The 11462-nt window shown below is 41.7% G+C and overlaps 1 protein-coding gene across 1 annotated transcript; it reads right to left on the bottom strand.

Annotated features, from left to right (window-relative positions):
* Window positions 1–2824: 2824 nt before the first annotated feature.
* On the bottom strand, window positions 2825–3790 carry LOC101981507 (olfactory receptor 5C1). Its single transcript, XM_005346706.2, has one exon. The coding sequence runs from the start codon at window positions 3788–3790 to the stop codon at window positions 2825–2827; it is 966 nt and encodes a 321-aa protein (XP_005346763.1).
* Window positions 3791–11462: the final 7672 nt, after the last annotated feature.

The raw sequence follows: 11462 nt of genomic DNA, 5'->3' as shown, positions 1-11462 counted from the left end.
CACTCTCTTTCTCCCACTGCTGACATCAATTCTTTTACATGCGCTTGCTCCACATACTTGCCCTTACTGGTAACACAGCTCCTGCTTCTCAGTTCTCGTCTATGTGAACTGTGAGAACCCACTCTGAGCTGTGAGTGCTCCTAATAAGTCCTCAGTCACTCCTACTCCAAACCTACAGCTGTCCACATACTCCTCCTAAATGATGGTCAAAGGAGTTCAGAGGGAAATACCTCTTCTGACTTAGATGAGCTGTACTAAGGTGGGGAAATTTTATGGTGGGAACACATCTGTTTCTTCTTTATTCTCCAGGTTGGGCTCTGTTACTATCTTCCTGTCCCTCCCTCTTTTCACTAATTTGTTTTCTTATCTATAAAATAGGTTCAGCATAATAACCATGGCTTCATGTTCCTTCTAGTTGAATTTTAGGACTTATAAAATTATTTATCTGTCTTTCCACTGATGCTAATCACATGGAAGGACCCAGGTACATCCTTCACTACTAAGATGACAGACAGCACCAAGATGATGGACAGAATTATAAGTCTCTTGAAAAATTTTCTAATCAAGGTGAGTCTTTATAGGGTACCTGGACAGTACCATGGTGTTAGGAAGCCTTACCCTGACCCCCACTGGCCATGCCTCTTTAGGTGTGTGTATATTGTGTATAATTTAGATAGGTCTCGTAGTATAGACCTGTAATCCAGCTCTTTGGGAGGTGGAGGCACGAGGATCACAAATTTTGGGCCTGCTTGGGCTATAGAATGAGTTCAAGGCCAGGCAGGGTAACTTAACCAGACCACACAAAGAGGGCTGAGAATCCAGAGCAGCCGGAGAATGCTTGTTTAGCATGTATGAGGCCATGGGTTCAATACGGCAACTAACCATCCTGCCCAGGACTGAGTATGACCTTAGGATATGGGACTTTCAAGTTTAAGGCCAAGATAATTCTGAGGAAATAGAAATGAGATGTTGGAATCCCCACGACGTTCTCTCACATTTGAATAGCTGTTCTAGTTGGCCACATACTTTTCTCCATTAGCGTGAACGTTCAAGAATGCCATAGTTATATATAGAGAAAAAGATAGATTGGGAAAGGAAGGAGGGAGAAAGGAAGGAGAAGGAAAAGGAGAGAGAGAGAACCTTGTGGTTGAAGTATTTACTATTTCTTCATTCTAAGTGCTAGGTGGCTGATTTCTTCTTCACATGGAGTGTGCAAAGGTAAGCCCAGTTCCTAACTGGAGCCCGCAGAAGTGACTTAGAGGAGACTCAGAATAAAACATTGTTTGAATTCCACACCTTACCAAGTTGTCCCCCTATCAGCTATACTCACTCAGGGACTGAAAAGGGAATCACCAAGAAGTGGAATTTAGCACTGGCTGTGTTCTACCTGTCTGTAACTCCCAAGGTCCATTCCTACCCTGTCCATACAAGGAAAGGCTTCCCAGGTAGATGCAGTGTTGAGCCTTGCCTCTGTGGAACTGAGTCAGGAAGATAAGGGAAATGTATAAAAATTGTGAGCTCTTTGTGGATGAACACTCAAGAGCTCTACTTCTAGAGGGTCCACTGTGCCCCAGGGCTTGGAGGATGATAGTGACTGACCATTGGTCAGAGTTTTGCTATTTCTTTCCCTAACCCCAATCTTACCATTGGATAATATATATAACATAAATCACATGATATCAACCCTGACCATCTGTATGTTAATCTGAGAATGCTTGTAACTCCTGATGAAATTTAGATAAATTTACCAACAAACCAAACTTACTATTAAGCTTAAAGAAAAATTACCCAGTATCAATAACCCAAAAGCTTAAAATTACTTAAAGTATGTCAATCAGACATCTAAATGTTTTTGTGCCTGACTCAGTGATGGAAACAGAAGATCATAGAGACAACTCATAAGTTAGACAATATGTTGCTAATGTGGATATCTGGTGTGAGTCAGCTAAAATATTACTGACAATGGACAGCACAAAATAGCTGATATTACATGTCTGAGACCCCCCCCGCCAAGGTAAGTAGTGATGTAATATTGTGGCATTCTGTATAAATGTGGCCTTGAGGTCAGGGACTGAGCTCTTTGCCTTGTTTTAGCCTTTTCTGGTCTATATGTATATCTCTCTGTGTAGGCCCATGTGCCTACCTCCATGTGGCCTCTGTGTGTGTGTGTGTGTGTGTGTGTGTGTGTGTGTGTGTGTGTGTGCCTGCTGCTGGCTGTCTGCACAGTAACCTGTGCTGGTGAAGAAAATCTATTTCACCTGCCTATGGTCCCTCACAACCTCTTCAGCCTCCCAACATGGCCCTGCTCATGCCCTTTGCAGAGACACAGAGCACACAGGCTGCATGCAAGGCTGGGTACTTGTTCCATCATATTCATTCTGGGTCATGGTTTCTGAAGATAATTTTTTGAAGTTCTGAGGAGCAAGGATACCTACCGGCAGTGAAGAAACCCAACTGGGCAGGAATTTAGGGACACTTAGAGCTAATGTGGATCTCATTTGGAGTTTCTAGGGATCAGCATCTTCCTTACACAGGTGAAAACAAACCTCTGATGCTTCACCAGGTGACATCTAGGAACTTAAGCATTTTGAAACCCAAGGAACCTGAGGCACCTGCATAGCAACATTACCTGGTCTTGGTGCTCTCTTTAGCTCTTACTCTAGACTATCTTAGGTTTCTGCCTCCCTTGTGTATGTTTTCATTCCCCTCTCCTTTTATAGTCCCTCCAATAATGACAGGAGGCATCCCATCCAAATCTGAGGAACACCTTTCTTTATCCACAGTGACAGAAAGAGTGTCTTCATTCCTAACCCGCTTCCTGTGATCAATCACTGGTGCTCCACGCTCGGCCGCAGAACCGATTCCAGGTGCGCCGAAGGGCTTCCTTGACCTCTTTGTTTCTAAGGCTGTATATGAGTGGGTTGAGAGCTGGAATGATAAGAGTGTAGAACACAGATGCCATCTTGTCAGTGTCCAGGGCATAGCTGGAACTGGGACGCAGGTACATGAAAATGAGGGTTCCATATAGTATGGCTACAGCTGTGAGGTGAGAGCCACATGTGGAAGCTGCCCGCCGACGGCCCTCAGCTGACTGCATGCGGATCACAGCCCCAGCGATGAATCCATAAGACACAGCGATAACCAATACTGTGGCTGTCTGTATAAAGCCACAGACAGCAAAAAGGAGGAGTTCATTGAGACTAGTGTCATTGCAGGAAATGGCCAACAGTGGAGGAATATCACAGAAGAAGCTGTTGACCTCCAGTGAGCCACAGAAGCTCAGGCGGAAGGTGAAGGCTGTATGTACAAAGGCACTCACTGCTCCAGTCAGGCCTGATGCCCCTAGTAAGGTCAGGCATAGTCGGGGTGACATAACTGTCGTATAGAGAAGAGGGTTCCCAATGGCCACATAGCGATCATAGGCCATGACTGCTAACAGGCAGCACTCAGCATCAGCCAGCCCCGCGAAGACAAACATCTGGAGGGCACAGGCTATATATGGGATGGTGGCATGGGACAGTAGGAGGTCAACTAGCATCTTGGGGCTGATGGCAGAGGAATAGAAGGCATCTAGCAGGGAGAGGTTGGCCAGGAAGAAGTACATGGGTGTGTGGAGCCTGGCATCCACACGAATGAGTAGCACCATGCCCACATTTCCCAGCAGGCTGACAAAGTAGATGGGCAGGAATATCAGGAAGAGGGTCACACGTAGGTCCCAATGATTCGTGATCCCCAAGAGGATAAACTCAGCAGGTGTAACTCTGGACCAAGTGGAGTTCTCTGAATTCATCCTGTTGGATAGAGACTAAGAAGAGGGAGAAAGAGGGAAAGGCTGTATCTGTCATAGAAGAGAAAGTCCTGTATCCTGGGTTCTAGCCTTAACTGGACAAAATTGCCTGTGCAGCCTTTGACACCATCATAACCATCGTAACCCATTCCTAACTCTGAAAAGTCATTGCAGCTTCATCTCCACAGAGGCAGAAGTCCGTCTTACTGCTCTGTCTACAGTCCTGAGAATAGTGCAAGTGTCAATACTTGTGAAATGAATGACAGTGAATTGGATCAAATATAGTGTATAGAAATTGAAAATGTCATGACTATATGTTCATTTTCTTTACCAATTTACCAGGGAGGAAAGGCGGCATTAGAATGGGCAGCAACTGCCTCACCTGTTATGGCATTTAAGGTTTGTTGAGAGAAATTCTTTCCTTTGGATAAGACCTGGGAAAAGAGTGAGCATGTGTCTTGGAAAGACAATGAGGTGTGGGAGGGACGAGGGTGTAACCGTTGACTCTTTACTTTTCTAAGACCTATTTTTTTCTTCTCTGTATAATGAGGGGAAGTGGCAAGGACTGAGTAAGATAATGCCTGGGGAACATCTCACAGTGTCTGGAACAGAGCAAGCTTTCATTGAAAGTTTCAGTGAGACAGCTTTAAGGCAGTCAAAATTAGTGAAATTCCCCATAGGCAGTGTTGCTTCATATGCTTGTCTTTTCATTTATTCACTTTATCTAGGACCTACAGACCACTTCTTTGTGTATCATCTCTCTCTCTCTCTCTCTCTCTCTCTCTCTCTCTCTCTCTCTCTATCTCTCCTCTATCTCTCTATCATCTATCTATATCTCTATCTATCTATCTATCTATCTATCTATCTATCTATCTATCTATCATCTATCTACCTACCTATCATTAATCTTTTTATCTATTATTTTGAGATAAGATCTCTCTACATACCCCTGGCTGTCCTGGGATTCACTATGTAGCCAGGATGACCTCAATCTCACATAGATCTGTCTGCTGCTGCCTCAGAGTAATAGGATTAAAGGTGTGCACCACCACATGTGGACTAAAATTTTTTGAATTAAACTAACTTTTAGATTTATTTTATTTGTAATTACTTATACGAGTGTGAGTGTGTGTGGGGGTATGTGCATGCGTGTGTGTGCTCAAAGAATTTAGAGGCATCTGATTCCCTGGAACCTGATATGGGTGCTGGAAATTCAACTCAGGTCCTCTGGAAGAGCAGTATATGCTCTTAATGGCTTGGCCATCTCTCAAGCTCCTGATAAATATTTAATATTTATTTTTATTTTAGGTGCATTGGTGTTTTGCTTGCATGTATGCCTGTGAGGGTGATGGATTCCCCTAGAGTTGGAGTTACAGACAAGTATGAACTGCTATGTGGGTACTGGGAATTGAATTCAGGCCCTCTGGAAGAGCAGCCAATGCTCTTAACTGCTGAACCATCTCTCAAGCTAGACTGAAAATTTTTAATGCATAAATATCTGTGTATATTAAGGAATGGAATGTGATGTTATGATATATGAAAGATTTAGTCAATAGTGGAACATAATAGAAGACCCAGAGATATACCCACACAGCTGGACACTAAAATTTGATAAAGGTATGAAAAATATGCACAGAAAAAGACAGTGTTATCAAAAATAGTGCTGACAAAAGCCGGGCGGTGGTGGCGCACGCCTTTAATCCCAGCACTCGGGAGGCAGAGGCAGGCGGACCTCTGTGAGTTCGAGACCAGCCTGGTCTACAGAGCTAATTCCAGGACAGGCTCCAAAAAGCACAGAGAAACCCTGTCTCGAAAAACCAAAAAAAAAAAAAGTGCTGACAAAACTAGATCCACCTGTGTAACTATGAAAGAATGAAATTAGACCCCCCCCTTCTCCGTGCAATTAAAAGTAGATCAAAGACCTTTATCTAAAAGCTGAAACCACTTAAGATTTCATTAAGTGAATACTCTAGGACATTGGTGTGGTCAATAAATTTCTGAATCTGAATACAGTAGCATAAGAAACAGTCCTGAGAACTGACAGATGAGATCACATGAAATTAAAAAGCTTCTCCACAACAAGAAAGCTGAACAGAATGGAGAGACAGCCTACAGAACGGGAGAAACTCTTCACTGGCTATACTTCAGACAAGGGTTGATAGAATATATAAAGAACTGCAAAATTAAGGTCTGGAGAGATGGCTCAAGGGTTAAGAGCACTGACCAATCTTTCAGAGGACCCAGGTTCAATTCCCAGCACCCACATGGCAGCTCACACTGTTAAAAACCCCAGTTCCAGAGGATCCAAGGCCCTCTTCTGGGCTTTAGGGGCACCAAGTACTCATTTGGTGGACAGGTACATGTCAGCAAAACACCTATAAAAGTAAAATAAGAGAAAATAAAGAGGGAATTTTTGGGACAAAGAGTGAGAGTTGAGACAAAGGAGTGAGAAGTACATAAGAGAGCAAAGGGAGATGACTATAATCAAAATATTATTATGTACATGTCTGAAATTATCAAAGGGTAAATGAAAATTATTTAAAAAAAGCTGGGTGGTGATAGTGCATGATTTTAATCCCAGCACTCAGGAGGCAGAGGCAGGCAGATCTCTGTGCATTCAAAGCGAGCCTGGTCTTCAGGATGAGTTCCAGGACAGTCAGAACTGCACACAGAGAAACCCTGTCCCCAAAAAACAAAAACAAACAAATGCAAAAGAACTGCAAAATTAAGCATCAAGGGTAAGAAAATCAAAACCAACAAATTGCCTACCAGTAAATGGGCCAGCGGTCTGAACAGACAGTTCTCAAAACAAGCCATACAAATCGACACTAAACACTTAAAACCATTTTCAATATCTAGCCATGAAAGAAATGCAAATTAAAATCTTTGAGATTTCATTTCACTCAAGTCAGAATGGCCACTGTTAGCAAAGTAAAGAAAGATAAACGTTGGCAAGATCTAGGCAGAGAAACCCTTAACCACTGTCTATGGGAGTGCAAACTAGTACAACCATGATGGAAAGCAGTGTAGTTTCTCAAAAAACTAAAACACAACTACTACCGTATCCAGTGGTACCATTCCTGGATATTCAAAGGACTCTATTTCCTATCCCAGATATACTTGTGAGGTATGAGACTGGGCAACTGGACGAGGAGGGTTCAGAGACAACCAAATGAGAGCCAGCCTTAGGTGAAAGACTGGCAACTGTTCAGTGCACCTGAACGTCATTCAGCCAAGCGCATATGCTCTGAAAGGTTGGCTTCTATACGAATTTGGGAGAGGTGGATACTTTGTTGCTGCCTGTGGATCACTGCAGAGTTCATGTCAGCCTGTTCCTCACGTTTTTTGCTCACTGGGTGCCAGGCCACAGGTGAGATATCGCTCCCGGGTATCTGTTCCTTAAACTGTTCCCTTGCCTAGAACTATTCAGTGTAGTGCAAATAAACACAAGAACTCAGAAACCCCAGCTTCTGCCCTCTAGACTCAGATCCATATCTGGTATGCTTGCACATCCACATTCATTGCTGATGGTTTTACAATAGCTAAAATGTGAAATCAGCTTAGATGCCCATCAAACAGATGAAACATTAATGAAAAATGTAACTGACACATTTTATTCAGCCATGAAGAAAAACATTCTATCATTTGTAGAAAAATGCAAGAAACTATAGACATTATATTTAGCAAAATGGCATGGAAGCTCCAGCTCCATCCAGATATAAATGTTGTCCATGACTGAAGTCAACTGCTGATAATCAGCCCCTTGAGCATTTTGGTCTTTTCCTACGAAAACCAAATATCACTCACCTTTATAAACCGAGGGGGAGATCTGCTTTGGACATCTCTTCATTTCTCCATCTGTAAAATAAGGAAAATGCTAGCAGAACTTTGAAGCTGATTTGATCCCCCCCCTCCCCGAAACTCCTATGCCCAGTGTAGCTTCTTAGTTTCAGATGAAACAGGATGGTTACTACCCACAGTTAGCAAAACAGAATTCCTTCTTCCCAGGAGATGAGGAACACATCTCGAGGAAGGCTCATGAGGCATCCATTTTAGCTAAAGAAAGACTTTGTCTGACTCTGTCCCTCATGCAGCATTCACTGAAAACAGCCTGGCTGTCTGGATGAATGTCTGTTGGCTTCTAGCTTTCCCTTCTCCTCCTGATACTCCCTAAGGATGTCTTTAGCTGGGGTGGCTGTGGATGGCGCAGCAGGCATTCTTATCTGGCTTCTCTGATCTCTGCTGCAACTGCCTCAAGCCATTTCTTCCCTCTGTTTAGGACAATCTTACCTGGAAAGGCAGAACATTGCTTTCCAAAGGAGGGAAAGGACTAAAATGCATAGCTACACGGAGGACAGAGCTGGAGTATGAACTATGGTCTCTGTCTACTCCTCAGTACTGTCTCTAGGTGTCTTTCTTTAATCTCTTATCTGCAAATTGAGTACTTTGGTCTAGATCATTTGTTCTAGCTCTACTCCATGGTCTGATGTCATTAAGAACATATGTTGGAACTTTGTGAAAAATAGATTGCTACAGACAGTGCTCAAAGGCTCTCAACAATTGTTCTCAAGTAAGGCTCAGAAGTCTGCCAAAAAACTGAAAGAGCTGGTTCTGATACAGAGCTGTCTTGGACCTCCCTGGCAGCAATCCTCAGCTATGAACATGTACAAGGGCCAATTGGAGGTCTCGTTGATTGAATGCAGTGTTCTGCGATTCTGCATTTCCAATAAAGCTGCAGAGGATGCTGCTGCTGCTGCTGCTGGCTCAGGCACTGTAGATACCCTGGTAATAAGTATCAGTATTTCTCAAGATGACACCTCCAGCTTCCTGTTTCTTGGAAGGATCTTTTAACTCTTTCCTGCAAGTTCCCTTCTTTTTGTGAAACTCCTATCCCCAGACCCCAGAGTATTCACAAATGCATTTAAATCTGGTAAGGGCAGATTGACTGGCATTTTTCAATCTGTAGCAAGTCTTTTCCTTAACTTTGAACTTTTGACTTATTCTTCCCCAGCATGCAGTCATTTAGTGTGTCTTGTCCCAGACAGCAGGGATGGTTAGTGGCTATAGGTTTAAGAACATACCAAGAAGCAGAGGTGTGAGAAGAACTTTTGTAGTGGAGACACTTCAGCCCAGCTTTCGAGGTAACATGACAGAGGAAGGTGATAGGATTGTGTCCCACCCAAGAAGTAGGGACAGGTGGACTTAAAATCTTCCTGACCCTGAGGGAGTAAATTATTTCTGTGTGCTTCCTGCTGTCTCCTTTCCACACCATGGTCTATGTGTCCTTTGGGTCTATGTGTCCTCTGACAGCTGGTGGCTGGGGAATGCTAGGGATGACTCACTCTTTCTGTGACTCTTAGGGACATTGTAGAAGTTTCCTTGGGGGAGTCCCCAGGCTTTGATTGGGTCTCTCTGGCTCACTTTAAAAATATCTATTTAATATACAAACATGTTCTTAATAATTACTATTATGTTTTAAATTTTTGAGCCCTTCTACACAATTCATTTTTTGTAGTTCTAATAAATTACATTGTTATTAATTTTTGTAGTGCCTACCACATCCGTGTCTGTCTTTTACATCCATTCTTTTTGTTATAGAGCAAGTTCAAGTGTACCTGCAGCAAGGCCTCCTGCCTCTGAGGCAGAGTTATTCCTTCTCTCTGTATATCTGTTTCTATGGTCCCATTCTGACTGAAGAGATATAGAATCTCAAGGTACTTTAATTTACACTTTCCTGATGGCTAAGCATATTGAACATCTTTCATACTGGCATTTCTCCTTGAGAACTATCTATTCAATTCACTTGTTTATTTATTGATTGGATGATTTTTCAGTGTTGATTTCTTTATAGATTCTAGATATTGGTGTACAGGTCAGATGTATGGTTTGACAAGATTTTTCTTCTACCATGTAGATTATTTCTTCACTGTGCTGTTTGTTTCCTTTGCTGAGTAGAAGCTTTTAATGTCAAACCTCATTTATTGACTTTTGATTATTTCATGGATCATTGGGGTATTTTTAGAAACTGCTTGTTTGTCTTGTATTCTGATGTGTTTTTTTACTGTCTTTTTCTCTAGCAGTTTTAGACTTCAGGACTTACGACAAGGTCTTTCACCCATTTTGATGTGAGTGAGAGGTGAGAGGTAGGTATTTAGTTTTATTCATCTCATGATGTAGGCATCCATTTTCTCCAGCACCAGTTGTTGAGGAGGAAACAGTTCCTTCAGTGCATAAGTTTTTTGACACCTTGGTTAATCAGGTGACTTTGACTGTGTGGGTTTATTGCTTGGTTCTTTATTGTATTCCATTAGTCTATGTGTACACACACACACACACACACACACACACACACACACACACACACACACGTATGTATGTATGTATGTATAGTTCCAGTACCACACAGTTTTTTCTAACTATGACTAGAATAAAATTTAAAATCATCTATTGTGATGCTTTTAGAAACTCTCTCTCTGCTATTTGGAGCATTTTATGTGTCTGAATGAATTTTAAAATTTTCCTCTTATGGGAGCTCACTAACTCCAGCTGGACAGGGAAGGAACCAACATAGATCTAAACTTGTCCCTCTGAATGTGGGTGACAGTTGTTTGGCTGGGGCAGACTGTGGGGACACTGGCAGTGGCACCAGGCTTTATCCCTACTGCTTGTACTGGCTTTTTGGAACCCATTCTCTTTAAATGGATATTTTCTCAGTCTAGATAAAATAGGGAGGGCCTTGGACCTTCCCCAAAGCAATGTGCCTTACCCTCTTCTGAGGAGTGGATGGCAGGGGAGGGTAAGTGGAGGGAATGAGAGGAGGGGAGGGAGTGGGAACTGGTATGCAAAATGAAAAAAAAATATAGTTTGTTTTCCTTTTTAAAAAGAAATTATAAACAAATATTTTCCCTCCTAATTCTGTGAAGAATGTCACTGAAATTTTGATGGAGATTATTTTGAATTGTTGATTGCTTTTGGTAAAGTAGCCATTTTACAGTACTGATTCTGCTCACCTGTATGAATGGGAGATCTTTCCATATTCTCACGACTCTCTGTTTTAATTTTCTCCTCCAGCTTTCTGAAGTTCCCATTGTGGTGGCCTCTTACTACCTTTGTTAGCTATGGTCCAACGTATTTATTAAGTTATTTTGAAGCTACTATGAATGTATCTTTAAAACTGAATTTTTTCTCAGAAAGTTTATTATTCATATAGAAAAGCTACCAATTTTATATGCTGATTTTTTGTATTCTTTTATTTTAATAAAAATGTTTATCACATCTTTTTAGTATGCAGTCTTTAGTCTTTAATGACAACAGTATATGGTAATAATTTAACCTTTTTATTATTTGAAACTCCTTTTATTTCTTTTTATTTGTTTATTGCTTATCAAAATGTCAAATATTACATAGACTATAGTGGACAGAATACTTTCCCTGATTTTAGATGAAATAATTTGAATTTTTTCCATTTAGTATAATGTTGGCTATAACCTTGCCATATATAGCCTTTATTATACTGAAGTATGCATTTTTAATTGTTAGGCCTTTCTTTTTTTTTAAAAGAAATATCCAGGTTTATTTTTTTATTTTTAATTTATTTATTTATTAAGGATTTCCGCCTCCTCCCCGCCACCGCCTCCCATTTCCCTCCCCCTCCCCCATCAAGTCCCTCTCCCTC

This window comes from Microtus ochrogaster, chromosome 4 (genome assembly GCF_000317375.1).
Source record: "Microtus ochrogaster isolate Prairie Vole_2 chromosome 4, MicOch1.0, whole genome shotgun sequence".
In the NCBI taxonomy this organism is placed as follows: Eukaryota; Metazoa; Chordata; class Mammalia; order Rodentia; family Cricetidae; genus Microtus; species Microtus ochrogaster.
The sequence above is the reverse complement of the archived record's forward strand: the minus strand, read 5'-3'. Positions and strand labels throughout refer to the sequence as shown.